This window comes from Danio rerio, chromosome 23 (assembly GCF_049306965.1).
Source record: "Danio rerio strain Tuebingen ecotype United States chromosome 23, GRCz12tu, whole genome shotgun sequence".
NCBI classification, from domain to species: domain Eukaryota; kingdom Metazoa; phylum Chordata; class Actinopteri; order Cypriniformes; family Danionidae; genus Danio; species Danio rerio.
In genome coordinates, this window is record NC_133198.1 from 47,913,259 (window position 1) to 47,935,000 (window position 21,742).

The following is a 21,742-nucleotide window of genomic DNA, read 5'->3' on the forward strand; positions in this document are numbered from 1 at the left end:
ATTAAAAACTGCTTTTATTCTTGCCGAAATAAAACAAATAAGACTTTCTCCAGAAGAACAAATATTAGAGGAAATACTGTGAAAAATTGAATCTGTTCAACATCATTTGGGAAATATTTGGAAAAGAAATGAAACATCACAGGAGGGTGAATATTTTTGACTTCAGCTGTATGTGTATATGTGAGCGTTGTGCCTGACTGATTTCTTCTTGTTGTTTTTTTTTTGCATATTTGTCAGACTTTAATGTTTCAGATCATTAAATAAATTGTAATATTAGTCAAAGATAACAAAAGTAGACACATCTTGCAGTTTTGAAAGGAAGATTTCTTCAATCATAACTACGACCAGACAGAATCTGCAGACATTTTTTGCTATTTCTGTGCAGAATTTTGTTAAAAATCTGCAGATTTATGTGGAATTACTTTGGGAGAATCATAATTAAAAACTTCATACACTAAATAAAAAGTAATACCTTTTAACTTTTATTAGATGTTTACAATGCAAATTCAATTAGATCCACTTTATTTGGTAAACAAAGCAACTCTCATATAATATCTCTACTAAAAGACAAGAGAAATATTCAGTTCATTTCACCTTTATTTCTATAGCGCTTTTACAATGTAGATGGTGTCAAAGCAGCTTCACATAGAAGATCATAGTAAATGTAAACAGTGTAGTTCAGTTTTCAGAGTTTAAGTTTAGCTCAGTTCAGTGTGGTTTAATAATCACTACTGAGAGTCCAAAAACTGAAGAGCAAATCCATCAATGCACAGCTCTACAGATCCTGAACCTTGCAAGCCAGTGGCGACAGCGGAGGAACAAACTTCACCAATTGGCGAAAGTGAAGAATTAAAAAACCTCAAGAGAAACCAGACTTTGTTGGGCACGACCTTGTCTCCAATGGCCAAACGTCTTGTGCAGAGCTGCAGTCTAGGCGCCGGAGGCTGGAAGCTGGACCTCAGCGAAGACTCGTCTGTCCCTGGAGCATCACTGGAATCAGTCTCATGCTCTCCACTCCTCCATGACCACCACAGCAGCTGCTCAGGATACGGCCTGGTCCAGGATTATGGAAACCTTGGGATCATCTCGTCGCTGGTCTTGGATCCAATCAGTGGCGCTGCATAATCTGAGGGCCTCGGGATGAGTATCCCCAGGTGGAAAGAATAAAGAGAATAATTAGCGAGAATAATTAGCGAGAATAATTAGCGTAGCTGCTGTTCAACTCAATCCCGGTCCTTGATGTACGAGATGCAGAAACCTGTGTGGGGCACATTCATGTATCACACTGCTAACTGATGCACAAGTGTATGCTTTGCTAAACAGATAGGTCTTTAATCTAGTGTTGAATTGGGAGAGTGTGTCTGAGCCTCGGACATCATCAGGAAGGCTATTCTAGAGTTTAGGAGCCATAAATGAGAAGGCTCGACCTCCTTTAGTAGACTTTGCTATTCTAGGTGCTACCAGAAGCCCTGAGTTTTGAGATCTTAAAGAGCGAGTTGGATTGTAGCGAGACAGAAGGTTGGTTAGATAAACAGGAGCTCGATTATTTAGAGCTTTATAGGTAAGAAGTAATATTTTAAATTCAATACGAAACTGATCAGGCAGCCAGTGTAAGGAGGATAACATTGGGGTGATATGATCATATTTTCTAGACCTGGTAAGAACTCTGGCAGCTGCATTCTGTACTAGCTGAAGTTTGTTAATAGAGGATGCTGGTCAGCCAGCAAACAGCATTACAGTAATCCAGCCTAGAGGTCATAAAAGCATGGACTAGCTGTTCTGCATCTGAGATGGATAGCATACTTCGTAACTTAGCGATATTTCTCAGATGAAAGTAGGCAGTTTTTGTTAGAAAATATTACTTTACAAACTGTATTGTAAATGAATCATATAAACATTTTAATATTTGTCAATAATATTGCTGAAATTAATTTAAAAACCGAATCAATAAAGGTTTACACACATTTACACAAGTAAATGAACAGAATCAATAATGGGCTAAAATCTGCGGAAATCTGCAAGCGCAGATTCTGTGTGGGCCTAGTCATGACCAAAAGCACAAGATCTCAGATACAAGCATCTCCACTGTGCTGCTGAGTGAGAGAGCGCTTCTCACTGAACAGCGCAGCAGCGATGACGTAAGCATGCCGAAGCCTGTTTGTAGTGTGAGCGCGGGCCGTCGGGGGAGACGGGAGGGGGGACAAGCGTGCTTTGGCCCGGTTCGAGGAAACTGTACCTAGTGTAAGTACGGCCTAATATGTTTTCTCTTGTTTTTCATTCTTTTATAACCTGTTTTACCACATTTAATCTGTTTTTATCTGTTTTTATTCATTTTTATTATTTGTTTTTATTTTTCTTATGCTTGTCACTTTTATTCATGTTAATGTGAAGCACTTTGAATTGCCACTGTGTATGAATTGTGCTATAGAAATAAATTTGCCTTGCCTAAAATGTACAAATGACTTGTGAAAATCGTGCAAAACCTATTTTAGGAAAACAAAATCGCGTGTGTGTGTGTGTGTGTGTGTGTGTGTGTGTGTGTGTGTGTGTGTGTGTGTGTGTGTGTTTGCTTAGGAGGATCTGTCAGAGCCGCTGCTGGAGGAGGATTTGGATGGAGGTTCAGGGGTCATTTTCCCATTTTATGACGCTGACACACACATGCTGTATCTGGCTGGAAAGGTATATATCTTTTGTTATTATAACTGTTGTCCGTTTTTTTCTAATACACAAGCACAACACTGTAAATCAAATAAAGAAGACTAAATTTTACTCACAAAGGGGGTTTTCTAAAATTAAAAGCTGATTTTCAGAATGGTTGGATGATGGTTGTATTGGAAAACAAGACATTTATTTAGCTAAATGTGCTGTGCAATCTCTCTGTTTGTGTTTGTAGGGTGACGGTAACATTCGCTATTACGCGGTCAGTGCGGTGAAGCCCTATGTTCACTTCCTGTCCGAATATCAGTCTTCGTCCCCTCAGAGTGGCTTGGGTAACACACATTAATGCTTTTTGCACACTCATTCTTTCATTTTCCTTCTGCTTAGTCTCTGATTTATCAGAGTTCACCACAGCGGAATGAACCACCAACTACTCCAGCATATGTTTTATACAGTGGATGCCCTTTGTGACGCTTTGCACCGGATAGCCATTGAAAAAAAAGAGCTTCGAGACAATAATATAATTTCAGACTCAAACCTTTATAGTCAGCCTCCTTCAGCGTCACAAGAATTACAATTCAACACACAAAATAAACTGTTCAAAAGTAGAGCATTTTGTGGGGAAGAGCAGCGCGCACACTCCTTTCTCCCTCTCCTCACACACGCAGACTGACTCCCAAAGCGCACACGCTGCAGGGTTGGTGTGTAGCTCTTAAAGGGCAACACAAATACATAATGTGGAACATACACATAGTAGTGTATGTTACACCTTCCAGCTGCAACCCATCACTGGGAAACACCCATACATACTCATTTACACACACTAATTTAATTAATCAATTCCCCAATAGTGCATGTGTTTGGACTGTGGGGGAAACCGGAGCACCTGGAGGAAAGCATGCAAACTCCACACAGAAATGCCAACTGACTCGAACCTGTGACCTTCTTGCTGTGAGGCCAAAGTGCTAACCACTGAGCCACCGTGTCACCCTATGTGTGAAAATTTCAGACAAAAATTTTGGATTCAGTGTGCAGCGGCCTTAAGAGTGATGTCGATGTGCTCCAGCCTTTAAGCAAAGGCTCATTTTACACCACTTTACCTTAAAATAGATAGGATATACTATAAGAGGATATACCGATGTGTTTTATCTGACTTGGCGACCTGTTTTAGATCCCGTATAGAAGATGGAGCCTTCAGTTACTTTATGCCTAGTTCACACTAAAGGATTTTAAGCCTGATTTGAGCCCGATTTGGAAGTTAACGAGCTCGCCGACAGATCGGGCTGTGATCGGGAAGAAATCTGCGGGTGCTCGGCGCTCGCCGCTCTTCATGTGTGAACTACTGAACAACGCATCAACGAGGCTCGCTGACGCGTCGCCGACACCTCGCAGACGGAAATTCAACGTTCAGCATGCTAAATATTCCAGAGCGGTCGGCCGACTCAACCCCACGTGTGGTCAGATGTAGTGACGAGCTGCAGCCAATGAGAGAGCAGATCAGCATGAGCTGAATGTCTGTGTGTTCAGGAGCTCAGCAGAAACATCTGTGATTGGTCAGAATAGGCATCGGTGCACTCGCTTCAGCACAGACATGAGAGGAGGATATATTAACAGTGGAACTAGAATTCTGTAACTATTAGAATTACCATACTGCTCATTCTGACCGTTCTCATATAAAACGCCATACTGTCACAACATGTTTACATTCAAAGCTATTATTGAGATATTAAAATTAAGCTTTGAATGTCTGGCATCATATTTAATGACACCATTACCCTAAAAATATAATCTTTTTTTTGGTAATGCAGCCTATAAATATGTAGTTAAGATACTAAAACACTTAAAAGGCTTGGCTTTCATTTTCACTTTCAAACAGGAGCTATTTCACTGCACATAATATGCTGTTTTGAAGATATCTGAAGTAAATTGATGTTTTTGCCATCAGAAAGTTTTGTTTATGTTAGCAGGAAGTTGCCAGGCAAGAAAATGCACACATATTTAAAGTCACAGTGAAAAGTATCAGACATGCAGGCAGTCATTTTGACCAATATGGTAATTTAAGGCAGAAATGCTCAGTTCTTTACTGTTTTGTAATAAAAAAAATAACAATGTCAGAAAGAAATACACTGATAGTTAGAAAACGGCAGGGTGTTATAAATATGTTAGTTTTATTTCAAAGAGTTATAAAATTACAAAAATTAAAAACTCTCTGTGTATCTATCCACTGGAACCTGCAGATGAGCGATTAATCCGCTGATAAATCAGCTGATTTGACGATGTTTTTAAATGCTTTCTCCAAAGCTTGAAACGCTGTCAGTGATGTCATCAGCACACAAGCAGCCAATAGTGTTCAGCTTTTTTTCTGACGACTCCTCCCTCAAAATTTCATTGGCTGTGGTTAGGTAGCTTGAATGAGCTGATGGGGAATGAGTTGTTGTCAGATCATGTAGTGTGTGACCCCCCTCTTGTGGATCGTTCACGGAGTGTTGCGTAGTGTGAACACCACAGAGATTAAAAGACACAAAGTCAAGTCATGTAGTGTGAACGGCACAGCGATCTGCTGATGTTTAAAATCCTGTAGTGGGAACCAGGCTTTAGAAGAGTAGAACTTTCCCTGATCTCTTTCTTCCCTTTTACTTATTTATAGTCATACAGATATTTTATTCCAGGGATTCCCAAATTTTTTATTCTGGGACCCACCTAGGCAACTAATTCAATCTCAAACCCCACCATAATATTTTAATATGAAAAAATGGGTAAAAAATGTATCCTTTCAAAGCAGTCAAAAATATATGGTGTGTGGCTTTTTGGATTTTGCGATTTGATATGCACAAAAAGCGCTTTTTGTGCTTTTTGGATGCTGGCTGTAACTGTGATCATTTTTGGTTGAAAAAGATACTCTTCTTTTTTTTAGAAGAGAATATGATCGACCTTTGATCAACCTCCTTGACTATGAACAAGCCCCGTCACAAATCCACTGCTAGTGTATAGTCATAAGAAACTAAATAGCTTTTTGATTGACTACTACAAGCTGGTAAAACATCAGATAAATATGCAAATGCAATTAAAATTATTGCTGAATAGATCTAATATTTACACATTTGCTTGAGGAAGGAATGATGGGGGTAGTTACATTACTATTACTATTATCCATAACATCTATGCCCTTCAATAACATTAGCTGACGTTAAAACTAACAGGTAGCACTATAGCTATTTATTGATTAGCAATCTGTTAACTTTCGGATGCAAAAAATATGGGAAAACAAACAGCTTCAAATGATGGAATACATAGCAAACATTAGAAAATATTGACAATAAAATAAAAGGTTTAGCCTATTAAAATCAATGGTCTATCCAGAAATTAAATAAAGCTATAAAATCTACTTCACTTTTGATTGTATTTGCATATTGATTTGCATAAGCTACTATAGTTATTTAGTGAAGAGCAGCTAGTGAATCTCTCATTGTGTTTTGTTTGATAACAGAGGTGTTCATGTGAGAATGCACAGATCTATAATGAAGCATTCGACTACTTTAGTAACTGTTTGTGCTCATTTAAGAGAAAATTTGTTGTGTTTAAAATAAAACACGCAGGATGGAGCTAAAAAAAAAAGAAAAAAAATTAGCTCTTTTCCGACGGTCCCTTACTGAGAGCTCCGCTCTGAGCTCTACCGACTAAACGCAGATTGCGAGGGCTCAAACGGAGCAGTGCTCGTAATGTTGAGCGAAAAAAGAGAAAAAAAAACGCTGTGAAACATAACCAGCTTTGTGTTTTTGTAGGAAGCACACTATAGATATTTTTATGTTAAGAGGTTTTTGAGTTATTGCCGTCAATCGTACTGGTTTTGATTCACCGCTATGTAAATATAGCTGCAGCTATGTGACGTTACGCGACCCACCTTTGTTCACTGTGCGACCCACAGTTTGAAAACCCCTGTTTTAGGCCGTACTCACACTAGGTACAGTTGCCTCGAACCGGGCCAAAGCAAGCTTGTCCCCCCTCCGGTCTCCCCTGACGGCCCGCGCTCACACCATATCGGGCCTCGGCACGCTTACGTCATCGCTGCTGAGCTGTTCAGAGGCGCTCTCTATGGCAAGCCTTTTTAGCATTTAAATCTTTGTTCTGACTCCATAAATATATAAGAGATATCTCTAATTATATTTTGACTAGTCATAATTATAATTCGACTAGTCAGAATAACAATTAGAGATATCTGCAATTACAATAGTACTAGTACGAAATCAGATTGGAGATATCTGCAAAAATATTATGACTGACTAGTCATATTCCTCCATTGACTTCCATTGAAAAATATTTGCAGATATCTCTAAATGAGTTTTGACTAGTCACAATTGTAATTAGAGATATCTCTGAGTTTTTACTAGTCATAATACATTTGGAGAAATCTTTAATTCCTCATATTTAGAGATATTTACAAATATATTTGAAGATATCTCTAATTAATTTACTAATAGTCGAATTACAGTTGTAGATATCTTGAATTGGATTTTTGACGAGTCAAAACTCATTTAGAGATATCTGCAAATATTTTTCAATGGAAGTCAACGAAGGAATATGACTAGTCATAATATATTTGCAGATATCTCCAATCTGATTTCGTACTAGTACTATTGTAATTGCAGATATCTCTAATTGTCATTCTGACTAGTCGAATTATAATTATGACTAGTCAAAATATAATTAGAGATATCTCTAAATATATTTATGGATAGTCTGAACAAGGTTTAAATGCTAAAACGGCTTGCCATACGCTCTCACCCAGTAGCACAGTGGAGATTTCTCTAGTTATATAGTTTCAGTCGTTTGACACGCAGTCAGATATTTCGCCGAACAGATCCGCCACTTTTGGCGCTCATAAACAATCATTAAGCTCTCGTGCTGCAGGAATGAGGAGGTCTGCTGAAGGTGCGCAGCTGGCGTGCTGTGAGGAGTTTGCGTCTTTAATAAACTACGGCAGTTTGCGTTCACTGAACAGTAAGAATGATTAATAAATCCACACAAGCGTACCGTGCCAAAGCCCAAGTGTACCGCGCTCAGGCCCACCTCTTCCAACTGGGCCAGGGCCGGCTAAGTGAACCGTGCTTGAGCGCGATTCAGCGCACTCACACTTCTCAAACGATCCGGGAAACGGGCCTGGGCACGGTACGGATGGCATAGTGTGAGTAGGCCCTTATACAACCTAGATGTAAATGTGTGTGACGAGTTTCGTCTAAAGAAAAAGTTAAACTCCCTGTATTGCATGTTTCATGTCTAACATGTTCAATAAAAACACTTTTAAACAAAGCAAAAAAGAAGCCCGTCGATGTGAAGAGTCACCCATTGGCTGGTGTGTTTAGGTGTGATGCCCAAACGGGGCCTGAACATCAGGGTGTGTGAAGTCTTCAGATTCTACAGGCTGCTGACCGTCAAAGACCTGCTGGAGCCGCTGAGCTTCTGTGTGCCGCGCAAGGTGAGAAAACCACTGAGAATGTGGGTGGAGCCTGGGAGGAGCCAGTGTGGGAGGAGTTAGTATATTAGTGGGTTGGTATGTGGGAGCAGCCTGTGTGTGGGAGGAGCTTGTTTATCATAGGGATGAATGTAAAGAGAGTTGTGGTGGAATATGATGTTTTTGTTTCTGGCAGCAATCAGAGGGCTTCCCTGAGGATATCTATCCCATGACAGCAGCCAATGAACCGGCCATGACCGCAAATGAGTGGCTGATGGGGCAGAATAAAGGTGGGTCACACTGGACTCTTTATCAGTCCACCTTTAAGACAGATGTTTGACTGACAGCCCAAACAGCCAATCATATTTGTCTTCTGAGTAGCCTTGTTGGGTTATGGGTGGGACTATTTTATTGGGGAGTGACGTCATTCACTGTCAACCTCAATTTTATGATCAGACATGTTAATGTACAGCTGTGAATTGACCTTTTTCCATTATTATACTGTAGATTTAACTGTACATTAACATATCTGATTAGCTAAATGAGGTCGACTGTGAGTGACGTCATTTCCCAATGCAAAATCATTTGATTGACAGGTTTCCATGTAGATGTCAGACATTTCAGTTCATCTTTATTTCTGAAGCGCTTTTAAAATTGTAGATTGTGTCAAAGCAGCTTCACATAGAAAATGATAGTGAACTGATACTCTGTCAGTCCAGTTTTCATAGTTAAAGTTCATTAGGGGTATGCGGGTTCAAGTTTTCGCCCCCTTTTGCAATCACTTCTCACATGCATACTGTCATACTGTCTGTCTTTGCATGAAAGATGTGTAATGTTTAGTGTTTAAATAATACAGAGACAAACTGCCTGAAATATTTAATCAAAATGTTATGGGCAAACGTTTTTGTAACAAAAATTTAAGTGAAGTTTCACAAACTAATTTTGATATAATTATGATTGACTGCAGCTGGTCACCCATCTACAATCATTAGTTAGCCAATCAGATTAATCCAAACTCACTATAAGTAGCCTAGCTAGAACTACTCCCTTACCTTAGTTTTCCGAATAAACCCCCCTCCACCCTTTCTCCTCCTTTCCTCCTTTACCACGGGGAGCTCTCCAGAACCACCTGATCTCGTACTCCCCTTACATCTATTGTCCAGGCGGGAGCCCTGGGCTCAACTATCTCCGAGCTCACGGTTCTCTCCCGGGATGTCAAACCTGCTAACATTTGTCAAACAATATCCAAGTGTGAACTTTTGAAATAGTTTTTAGCAAAAAAGAAAGTTGCCAAAAGGCCTGATGTATCAATATGATGCATTTTAAATGTATAAAAGCATGTATATGGTATAAAAATGTGTCTTGAAGAATTAATAAACATTTTAGTTCCAAGAAATGTGAATATTCTGACTATTTGTTCATGTGTCAGTTTTAAGAGGCTTAATAATCGTTATGATCAAATATATAAAATAGTAATAATAGAAGTATGTGATTCTGGATGCAATCCATGTGTGTCCGTGTGTCCCTGTGCCCCTGCCTGGACCAAACCACCTCGTCTGTAAAATCCTAGTGACTCCGTGGCGATAATTAATAATTAAAGTTGTGACTTAAAAACAATAAAAGTTGATTAGAAGTCTGGTAATAATAGTGTGGGTAAAGCTTACCAATCTCTTATTATCTAATTTGTCATGGCAGTTTTCATTTTAAGGCATTGTTTATTCTTGTTTCCTTTTCTATTTTGCGCTCCACGTCTCTTCATTCTTCTGTCCATTTTGAACATGTGAATAACCGAGCAATGCAATAATATTCAGCTGCAACTGATCAATCAAATGGTCAACGGAGGGGGAGGGGTGGTATAGTTTTTTTATTTAATAAAATACAATATTATACTAATATAATAAAATGCTAAATAAACATTTTTAACAAAAAATATGTATTTGTTTTTATTATTTGAAACATTTAAAGGTTCACGAAACCCTCAAGTACTTTTTTTCGAGATTGTATGGGATGTGTGTGCGTTGAGCATCAGTTAAGACAATGTCTGCACCTGTCAGCTTTAATTGTGGGGTAAACTGGATAATTTTAAGCTTTTGTCAGCTCATTTCAGCTTCCGGGTTTAACATGATTTTTGGGGCGGATCAAAAAAATGATGACTCATCGGTTTCTCATTATTATTCATAGCGGAGGTTTCTTATCCTATGAGAAGAGCCGGGTTCTTAATTATTCATGACTGCACGTGCTTTCCGAAGGCAAGACAAACCTGCCAGTGCCAAGCTGTGAGACACGGACCCACACCACACAGTATTTAGCCGTTCATGAAGGGTGGTGTGTGTTTGTTTCCGTGATCCACAGGGTTTGTTGCATGTTTTTCCCCGCGATGCTGTCAGGGCCGATACAGCAAAGCTGTTTGTGTGCAGCAAGCATTTTTGTCAGGAGAGCAGTACGAGAATTGGAGAATGGCGGACGTCGTCTTTTATCAGGAGTTCGTTCTCATTTAGACACATTGCCGTGCGTGCTGCTGTGTTCACCTAAATCCTCCAGATTATCAGCAGGGCTAATGGTTAAAACAGACAGGGCAAGAGACCTGCTGCACTGAGTCTGCATTCAGCCCAGGGGACTGAGGGAGACGTCCTCATTTATAGTGTTTATATGAACACCATTATCTTTATAATGATATAGATTGTTGTTATCTGTGTATGAAATTACGAATAACAAATGTAGCAGGGCATTAAATTACTGTTCATTTCTTGCATTTTAACTTTGTAAACTATAAACTCATGCGTCTCCTCACGGTTTGTGTCTCATTTTGTGAGCCGACTGACAACAGTTGTTCGCTCCCCTCCTTCTCCTCTGCTGGCCACGCCCACTCCTGCCCTTTGCTCGCGAAGCTCCGCCCATTATGATGCATCTTTTTAAAAAAATCTGAGGTGGACTTGAACCGAAAGTGGGGGGGTGTCATGACCCTTTAAGACAGGAGGAGTGTGTCCTAAAGGTGGTTCCACCTGCGTGGAGCACACTTATGTATCATACTGTCATGTGGTGCACTGTGTGTATAATTTACTAACAAGATATGCCTTTAATCAAGATTCCATTTGAGTTTTGACAGGTTATGTGCAGAACGCAGAGATAAATAAAATGCAAGTGTGGCAATTAATATTACTGATGGCTAATGGCTTATAAGATGTGGGAAATGCATTTGCAAATGAAAAAGCAAAGTGTATTTGAAATGTGACAGTCACTGTGCGTTCGTGAAATGCAAACCTCATTGCGGGATTTGCAATTGCATTTGGATTATGTCACAATTTATGTGTCCACATGTTGAATATATTACATTTTAAAATGGTCCAGAAAATCCTTCCATGTCCTCAGTTGTGTGGATACATCTCTTATGAGCATTTTCAATATTTATGTGCATCTTGGTGCAGTTTTCTATACTATATTCCAAAATGTGCATGAAAATATGTCGATGGAAACCCAGCTACTAATGCAATATATGTCAATGTCTATTATGACACTGATATGTGTTATTCCTGCACTTCGGAGATATTTTATTTTCCAGTTTCGTGTGACTTCCAAACAGAATTACCATTATTAAAACCCATGACATAAAAGCCATGATATAAAAGCCTGGAGTAAAGCTGTTGATCATTTAAAGTGATGACTAGAGAAAGGTGTTTTGTGTCTGTCCGTCCTGTAGGACCGCTGCTGATGTCTCTGAGACCCAAATCTGAATGGTTTGACCCCTGCCTCACGGAAACAGAGCCAGCAGCCAATCAGAATGTAGAACAGCCTCCTCCTGATCTCCTCGCTGACCTGCGAGACTGGACGGACGACGACACCCAGAGCCAAAACTGGACGTCCTTCAGTGTGAGCGGAGCAGAAGCCTGTGCACCGGAGACAGAGGTATTTTATCTTTTTGTATTTTCCTATTTTGTGTGTTTTTGGTCTTTTTTCAATTGTGAATTGCATTATGGGATGTTGATCTCTGCTCTGTCGACTTTTGATGTTGAAAATTCAACTCTCTAGTGACTTTATTGACATTTTAGTCGTTTTAAATAATATACACTACCTGACAAAAGTCTTATGGCCTATTCAAGTTTTAGAAACAGCAAGTAATAACTTGACTACTAGTTGATTGTTTGCTCTCAGATGTGGCTTATATGAAAGGCAAAGGCCTCTAGATTTTGCTTATTTGAGCACAATAAAATATGATCATGTCTTGACTTTGAATGATCTCTTTAGGACAGTAAGGTCTGACTCTGCTTAGACAAAAGTCTCATCACTGAACAGAAATAATGTCCAGTATAGAATATAACTGAATACTGAATGTAACCCCAAACCATGATTTCTCCTTCACCAAACTTGACTGATTTCTGTGAGGATCTTGGCTCCATGCTGGTTTCAGTAGGTCTTCTACAGTATTGTTGATGATTGGGATGCAGAACAGATGATTCAGCAGAGAAATCCACCTTCTGACAATTTTACAAATGATCAACTAGTCAAGTTATTATAGATCCTTGTCAAAACTTTTGTCATTATAAGAAATTATACATAGCGAAAAAATAACAGAAAATGTGCTCCAGTTTATTACAAGGTTTTTGTAGCATAATCTACAACACCAACCCAGACAATTTAGCCACGGTGCAAATTTTACATTGATGTTACACAATACATACATGCTTCAATGAATCAAATGTATGTATTTGTTTAAATTACAACTAATTTATTAATAAAATGTGTTTAAGTTTTCAGTGTTTTGTGGGACATTTTGTGTATTTTGACCTACAGTATCCGATTAGCTACTATTAAGTTCACTGTAAGACAAACTATGCATGTAATTTGACTTTACTTTTAAGCTATATATATATATAGTTGAAGTCAGAATTATTAGCCCCCCTTGATTTTTTTTGTTTCTTGTTTAAATATTTCCCAAATGATGTTGAACAGATTCAGGAAATGTTCACAGTATGTCTGATAATATTTTTTCTTCTGGAGAAAGTCTTATTTGTTTTATTTCGGCTAGAATAAAAGCAGTTTTTAATTTTTTAAAAACCCTTTTAAGATCAATATTATTAGCCCCTTTAAGCTTTTTTTTCCGATAGTCTACAGAACAAACCATCGTGATACAATAACTTGCCCAATTACCCTAACCTGTGTAAGGCTGGTATCAGGAATGATTATTTACGACATCTGTGTTTTAATGAGAACAGCTACCTGATAAGCATCAAAGAGCTCACATCTGTCGCTCTCAGTGTGAGAGCGAAACTTCCCCCGGACACGTATCTCCTGTTATACCCTCTCCCCTTTTGTCTCTGTTTACCTAACACATTGAAGGTTCCAGTGTGTCTGATAAAGAAGGTCTCACCCCTTTAGATATTGAAACATTTGCCCTCGGTCCGGTAATAAAATTATAATCAGGCCCCTCAAGCAAAACATCCCCTCACCAAGAACAAAGAAACACACAAATGGTAATACCACAGAAACCCCAACCGAAACTTCTTCCCATGAAAATGTCCTGTAGAGAGATGGCCAAATGTAAATATCAAAGAAACACCCTGAGGTGCAAAGATGGGTACTTAAGGGAAGGTGGCAGAGAAGTCGGGGAATCTGTATCCAGATCTCCCGCACAATTGCTGTGTGTAGTCTTTTTCATCTTCAGGTAAACTTCTAAACTTTCATTTATATACTTTGAATTGGCTAAACGTTTCACTAATGTAATTTTGATTGATTGATGTTACATAATGAATTGATTAATGTTTTGATTGCTTGAATTGATCTTTGAATTATCCTGTTTACCTGATAAATAAATTGTTATGTTTTGAATTATTCAAATAGTCCTCGTGTTATTATCACTGATAAATGTTGTTGTCCATAGCACTACAAGCCACTGTACCGGTTAGTAACGGACTAAAACATGTTAGACGGAGCAGCGTGGCACGCTATTCAATGTTGTTAGAGATCCGACTAGCAAATTGGCATTATTTCATGTATACGTAGACTGCAAAAGGCCAACTGTGGGTTTTCTATTTAGAACAACAAAATATTGTTGAAATTAATTTAAATGTGGATATTCAGGCCTTCATCTACAAACTTATAATCCTGTGCGATTATTATTAAAATACTTTGTCTTGATTAAGTAGATAACATATCTATGGGGACCACATAAAAATCTCCTAAATTGAGTAAGTAGTGTTCTGCCTTTTTAGGAGAGTGGTTAATCGCCTCTGTTTAATGACCAAGACTGACAAGCTTGTATTAAGAGATTGTATACCCGGCCGGTGCAAGACTCGAGATGCTATAGGAATCTGAGTAAATGAGAATAAGGTATAATAACAAATTAAAAGAATATTCAATCATAATCTAAAATAATGTAAAAGGAAACAAAATAACTTTATCAATGTTTTATTATTTGAGTCAGATAAAACGAAAGATATACTCATATCAAATTTATATATGTATTTAACTCAATACTATTTGTGCTTAAAAGAAGACAGTGACGCGCAAGAATCCTTCTGCCGTCTGATTGGCTGCCGTCGTTGGACCAAACAGGCGGACCCTACACCTGCCTTGTTAACTTAATTAACCTAGTTAACTCAGCTCAACTCACTTTATTTCTATAGCACTTTCAACAAACCACAACGGGTACCAAAGTGCTGTACATAAAACACATAAAATGCATGCAAATATACACAAAACCAAAATACATCAAACTCGCATCACATGATTAAAAGCTAAAGAAAATAAGTGTGTTTTCAGTGACCTCTGAAAAGACTCAAAAGTTTGAGCTGTTCTTGAAGAGAGTGCAAGATCGTTCCAAAACAAACTAGTCAAGCTGTAAAGAAGTGTTTTGAAGACTATCTAGTCTAATATTATTTACTGTCATTATGACAAAGAGAAAATAAATCAGTTATTAGAAAAGAGTTATTAACACTATTATGATTAGAAATGTGTTGAAAAATCTGCTCTCTGTTAAACGGAAATTGGGGAAAAAATAAACAGGTGGCTAATTATTTTGACTTAAACTGTATGTATATATATATATATATATATATATATAGGTTATGTCTTGTGAATAGTTGCTTATCAGTGTTCCAGATTTGCCAGTTTCAGACAGTTGAATGAGTTTTCTTCTGGCAGACTGATTGGCACGATTAAGCATTCACTGTGGTATGACCCATTATAGGGGTAGTAAAATGTATATTATATTTTATTATTATTTTTTATATTACTTTTAATTATTAACATTATTATTATAAAGTACAAATCAGAGCAAACTATTTCTCAGTATTAAAGAGCTGACCCCCCTATACTACATTTTTTTTTTATGTCCTTTCAGGGGGGATCATGCGCCCCCAAACCCCACTGTAATTCGCACCCTGAATACAGCACTGCGAACTATTAAAAATGTTCATAAAAATCACTTTTTTTGAACATCAAGGATAAAAGTTGTTGGAAGAAAGATAAAGGTCCCATAATCCAATTCAAAAGCAGAAATAAACAGGAGAAAATAAAAACATGAATAACAAAATACAGAAAAAAGTGCTAAATTATTATTATTATTTTATAAATTATTGTTTTTTTTTTACAGTGTATGTTTCAATTCACCTATTTTTTATGTGCATTTTGGAATATAGCATGAAGCATGTTTAATAGACATGCCAAGATGTGCATTAAAATGTGCATTAATAAAGCGTATGAGCACAAATGGGTCGGATAAACTGTTTATCCGCTAAGAAAAAAATGCACAAGCTGCTATAAACAGCTGTAGTGAGTAAAGTCTGTGCATGCCCTTCATCAGTCTGTGCTTCAGTGATGTAGTCAGACCCTGATCAGATATAAATGTGTGAGGGTCTTCCCATCATTAATGTTGATTTGCAGATCTCCATGTTTCCAGCTTTCCATTGTTGCAGATCTGAAATGTTGTGCTGATTGTAAAAGGCCTCAGCCCTCCGTCAGTCCGTCATCACAGTGCTTCAGCATCTGACTGCACTCCCGTCTCACGCCTCCAAAAGCCGCCATTCATTGCATTTCATCTTCTGAGGCGCAAAGTGATGAGTCTCTTCTCTTTCTCATTTGAGGGAATCGCTGCTCCATTCACAGATGATTCATGCCATATTCCAGTTTTGCATAAACCTAATTTGCACCTTTGAAAGGGAACACAGCTAGTGTCACAGGTCAAAGGTCATGATGTTGTGCATTTGCTGCAGGAGTCTCGACGCCAGCGGGAGCAGATTGAAGATCTGCAGGAGAAACTCAGACAGAGAGATGATAGAATACATGAGCTGGAGCTGGAGCTGAAGAACATGCGCAAACACATGAGAGCCACCTTCTGACGGCAGCCAATCACAGCGCAGAGGGCCGACCCGAGCTGCCAATCAGAGAAGAGGATTTTAACAATGTTACAAAAACACTGAGAGAGAGCTCATTTATACTATTCTACTGGACTCTTTGAGAAAGTTCACACAAAGTTAACTTCTGTCGTCGCCCAAATAGAAATCTAATGTATGGCAATATATGCAAATTGACCCTTCGCTAAGCCACACCCAAAAACCGCCACCCACCAATCGTGGCTTAGCAACCGTAGCTATGCGCAGGAGCTCTGTCAAGCTTTCGAGCGAGGGAAACAAGCCAAAGTTGACTCTTATTCAACAAGCAGTTTTTTTATTCAAAAGATAAGGCAACTGTAGAAGTCCATCTATTAGCCCAGGGTTTTTCAAAGTCTAAGACAGTGGGCCTCCCTTTTGACACAACTTATCCATTGGCGCCCCCCTCCTCCCAAACACACAGTATATATACAGTATATATAAAGACAGACAGATGTCAGACTGTTAACTCACTTTTATCATCATTTGCATGAAAGTGCAATTATTTACAGAGTAATAACAAGTATTTTAATATAACGTTTGTAAAACTAGGATGATGGTTCAATATGAATAGAACAGATCCAAGAACTGTCCATCCCAGTCGAAGTTTAGCGGGTCTCATGCTGTCATTAGCCAAAATATTTTGACAAACCACACATAAAGGTCGTGGTTCATCAGCTGGTCCTGTCCACGTAAATCCTAAACTCAAATACTGATCATCATATCGTCGTCTTTTGGGTTTAAGCCCTGAACTTGAAGGCTTTTGTGGCGAGGGGGCGTGGCCGAGAGCCATGGGAACGGAGTGAGGCCACCGCGTAAGTGGATACACCTGCGGTGCGCACCTGTCTCAGATTCCACGGAAGGAGCTCTGGATCATAAAATGAGGAACGTGGGCAGAGGAAGCCGAGCGAGGACCGGACCCGGACATATTTTACTTTTGCTTTTAGTTTGACGGCAGTCTTCGTGAGGAGCTGCCGTCCGTTTGTTTTGGTATAGACGGTAGCCTCCGTGAGGAGCAGCCGTCACTGTTATTAATAAATCATTTTAAAACTGCGTCGGTTCTCCGCCTCCTTCTTCCCGGCGGCCAAAGGGCCGTGAACTTCATTACAGCTTTGAATCGGGGGTCTCAGAAACCGACCCATTGTATTAGCAGGCATATACCTGTATTGGCGGGCTTGCCAAACAGAAGCGAATTCACAGCTATGGCCTTCTGGGTAAAAAGGTTTTCTTATTTGACGTTTTTTTTTTTTTGCTTTGTTTAATTAAAACGTTTAAATGTAATAAAAAAATACATATAATAATTAAACTTAATAATTATATTTTTATTATATTTTTTCCCGCGCCTCCCCTGACATGCTCTGGCGCCCCCCAGGGGAGGCGCGCCTCACACTTTAAAAAACCCCTGTATTAGCCCAATGACGAAACAAACAGCATGATCGAAGGTTAAAAGCATGTTAGCCTTTTCTAGTGCTTCTGAAAATAATTTGTTATTTATTATCTTTAACTTTATGATCTTAGCAAGATGCATGGGCTTGACTTTTTTTTGCTATTCGTTTAGGGATGTGTAAGCAGTTTGCAACCAGCCTATTTGAATATTAGTTAATCCTGCATCCCTTTAACTAATTTCAGAGTGTCGACATACTGTCTGTGAGAAGATGCGCAAACGCGGGATGTGGAACTCTGAGCGGCGTCTGGTCACTAATGAACGTCAAAGAAATCAAAACTCTAAATTAAGTCATAAATGATGAATGTGATGCGTTCCTACAATTAGAAATACAGTCTAAATTTTAGGATCCCTTGAAATTGGAGTCAGATTAAATTCAGAGCTTAAAAACGAATAGAAATAAATTCTAATAAATAGCAAAATTCTTTTCAGAAGCACTAGAAAAGGCTTACATGCTTTAAACCTTCGACCATGCTGTTAGTTTCGTCATTGGGCTAATAGATGGACTTCTACACAACGTCCAATAAGGATCACTGTGGAAACAAAAAGCTTTTATTTACCTTTAAACAAAAGTGTCATGTCCAAAATTTGATTATATTTGTGGACATTTTAGACCCGAATCATATCCAAAGTGGTCAAGAAAAGGTTAGTAAACAAAAACATGAATGTTTTGCAGTGGCCCAGCCAGAGTCCTGACTTAAAACCAATTGAGAATCTGTGGAGGGAGACCCTCCAACATGAATGAGTTGGAGCTCATCACCATGGCAAAAATACCAGTGGAGACATGCAAAAATCTGGTCAGCAATTATACAAAGTGTTTGTTCACTGTAATAGTCAATACAGGCTTTTCTATTGATTATTGAGAAGAGTATGATCATGAAGATGAAGGGTAGAGAAGCCCGTGCCAGTTCCGGTTAAATAAAACTTCCTGGTTGAATAAAAGTAACTTTAAGTCAGGGGTAAATTCAATTTAACAGGGGTTAAATTTATATATATATATATATATATATATATATATATATATATATATATATATATATATATATATATATATATATATATATTACTGAAATACTCAGAGCAGCCCGTCTGGCTGCAACAACCATGCCACGTTCAAAGTCACTTAAATCACCTTTCTCCCCCATTCTGATGCTCAGTTTGACCTGCAGCAGATCGTCTTGACCATGTCTACATGCCTAAATGCACTGAGTTGCTGCCATGTGATTGGCTGATTGGACATTTGCATACCGAGCAGTCATACAGGTGTACCTAATAAAGTGGCCGGTGAGTGTCTTTATTGCATAATGTGTCATTTTGCTGACAGTTGAAACTCAAACAGAACAGGTCAGCATCCTAAGTTACCATGGCAACAAAGTGCGGAGCAGAGACTGGTGCAAAACTAAACTGAAATGAATCTGGCTCGGTTGAAGCGACTGCAAACACGCATTCAGAAATAACACACAACCCATTAGACTGTATTTAAAAAAAGGTTTATTAAACGACTGATCACGGCTCATCAAACACTAAAACATCCACTAAGAAAGGCCAGAACTCCTGACGGCTTCATCATGGTTACAGTACAGTGATTTCTGCTCTACATCCAGCTGTGCTTCAGAGACTCGAGCTCACGCTGTGTGTTATTGCTCTCTCAGAGCGTCTGTGCTCAACAAACTTCAAATAAAAATGAGGCATGCATTTACTGATGTCTGATGTAGAAGCTTGTTTCTGCACTAAATCACATTTAACATGACTGCAGCCTTTTAGCTCACAATTCAGATTCTGTCATATCCACTACTGAAGTGTGAATTTACGTCCTGCATGTTTTTCTGTTGTTGTTCTGACGTTTTCTCTTGTGATTGTCAGTTTCACAATGTGATACCGCTGATCTCTCATGATTCAGATCATTCGGATGAAAACGAACTGTGAGGGAAAAGGTAAGCATTCTGAGATGGAATATATAGTTATTGCGTGTCGGGAGTCAGAAACAGCAGCAGCTCTGGCAGGCGTGATGAGATCAGATGCTAAAGGCTCCCGGCTACTATTGTGTTTAAAAAGGAAGTCTAATAGATGACAAACATTAATGTCTTGGCTTAATTTAGAGCTGAAAACCTCATCTATGAATAGTCTATAAATAGTGATCAAATAAACAGGAATAAATGACTACACGTGTGTGAGGTCTGTCTGTTTGGTGACTATTTGATAGCCAAGACATGTTTGGATGTCTTTTAAACACAAAATTGGTTCCGATTTCATCAGATCATGTCTATTCACTAGTTAAACACACAGGCAAGTAAAAACGATGAAGTCATCAATGATTGGTCGATTGTAATCTCGCAGAATTTTGATTGGCTGGTTTCTACAGGATCACTAATTGATTGATTAGAGCTGCGGCGAAGAATACTTGGAGAAATCCATTCTAAGATTTATAAAATACATCACTATTCTCTCCTGAATCGAGTTTGCGCTTTGATTTTTACAGCAGATGGCGCTTTAGGCTAGAGTTTAACAGCAGATGGCGCTCTAGGCTGAGTTTAACAGCAGTTGGCGCTCTAGGCTAGAGTTTAACAGCAGATGGCGCTCTAGGCTAGAGTTTAACACCAGATGTCGCTCTAGGCTAGAGTTTAACATCAGATTGCGCTCTAGGCTAGAGTTTAACACCAGATGGCGCTCTAGGCTAGAGTTTAACATCAGATGGAGCTCGAGGCTAGAGTTTAACACCAGATGGCGCTCTAGGCTAGAATTTACCACCAGATGGCGCTCTAGGCTAATGATTAAAGCGGACATCACTCTAGGTGAACAGAAGATGGTGTTCTAGGCTAGAGTTTAACAGCAGAGGGTTAGTGTTTAACAGCAGATGGCGCTCTAGGCTACAGGTTAACAGCAGACGGTGCTCTAGGCTAGTGTTCATCAGCAGACAACACTCTAGCTTAGTGTTTAACAGCAGACGGCGCTCTGGGCTAGTCTTTAAAAGCAGACAGCGCTATGGGCTAGAGTTCAACACTAAATGACGCTTTAGGCTAGAGTTAACACCAGATGGCGCTCTAGGCTAGTGTTTAACAACAGACATCGCTCTAGACTATCGTTTAACAGCAGATGACGCTCTAGGCAATAGAAGATGGCACTCTAGGCTAGTGTTAAACAGCAGACTGATGCTCTAGGCTAGTGTTTAACAACAGACGGCACTCTAGGTGAACAGAAGATGGCGCTCTAGGCTAGAGGTTAACAGCAGATGGCCCTATAGGCGAACAGAAGATGGCGCTTTAGGCTAGTTTTTAACAGCAGACGGCTGTCTAGACTAATGTTTAACAGCAGATTAAACATTAGAATAATAGAATAGAAGATGGCACTCTAGGCTAGTGTTTAACTATAGACTGCGCTCTAGGCTAGTGTTTAACAGTAGATGACGCTCTTGGCTAGTGTTTAAGTATAGACGGTGCTCTAGGCTATGCTTTAACAGCCGATAGCACTCTAGGTGTACAGCAGATGTCGCTCTAGGCTAGTGTTTAACAGGGGATAGCACTCTAGGTGAACAGCAGATGTCGCTCTAGGCTAGTGTTTAACAGCAGATGGCCCTCTAGGCTAGTGTTTAACAGCAGACAGCACTCTAGGCTAGTATTTAACAGCAGACGGCGCTCTAGGCTAGAGTTTAACAGGAGATGGCACTCTACGCTAACATTGAACAGCAGATGGCGCTCTAGGCGAAGAGAAGATGGCGCTCTAGGTTAGTGTTTAACAACAGACAGCGCTCTAGGCTAGCGTTTAACAGCAGATGACGCTCTAGGCAACAGAAGATGGCGCTCTAGGTTAGTGTTTAACAACAGACAGCGC

General features: G+C 39.2%; 1 protein-coding gene across 6 annotated transcripts in view; it reads left to right on the forward strand.

Annotated features, from left to right (window-relative positions):
- The window catches only part of coro2ab (coronin 2Ab), a 45,025-nt gene that overhangs the window by 20,863 nt on the left and 2,420 nt on the right, over positions 1–21,742 (forward strand). For 2 of the 6 annotated variants that reach the window (XM_073939450.1, XM_073939449.1), the window contains exons 7-12: positions 2,575–2,679; positions 2,894–2,990; positions 8,019–8,131; positions 8,304–8,397; positions 11,805–12,010; positions 19,778–19,848. In XM_073939450.1, coding sequence (XP_073795551.1) covers positions 2,575–2,679; positions 2,894–2,990; positions 8,019–8,131; positions 8,304–8,397; positions 11,805–12,010; positions 19,778–19,840 — 678 coding nt within the window. In that variant the 3' untranslated portion in view covers positions 19,841–19,848. Of the gene's footprint in view, positions 1–2,574; positions 2,680–2,893; positions 2,991–8,018; positions 8,132–8,303; positions 8,398–11,804; positions 12,011–16,001; positions 17,524–19,777; positions 19,849–21,742 lie in introns of those variants that run through there. The other 4 variants (XM_073939447.1, XM_017353674.4, XM_073939448.1 and 1 more) reach the window with 3 other exon arrangements.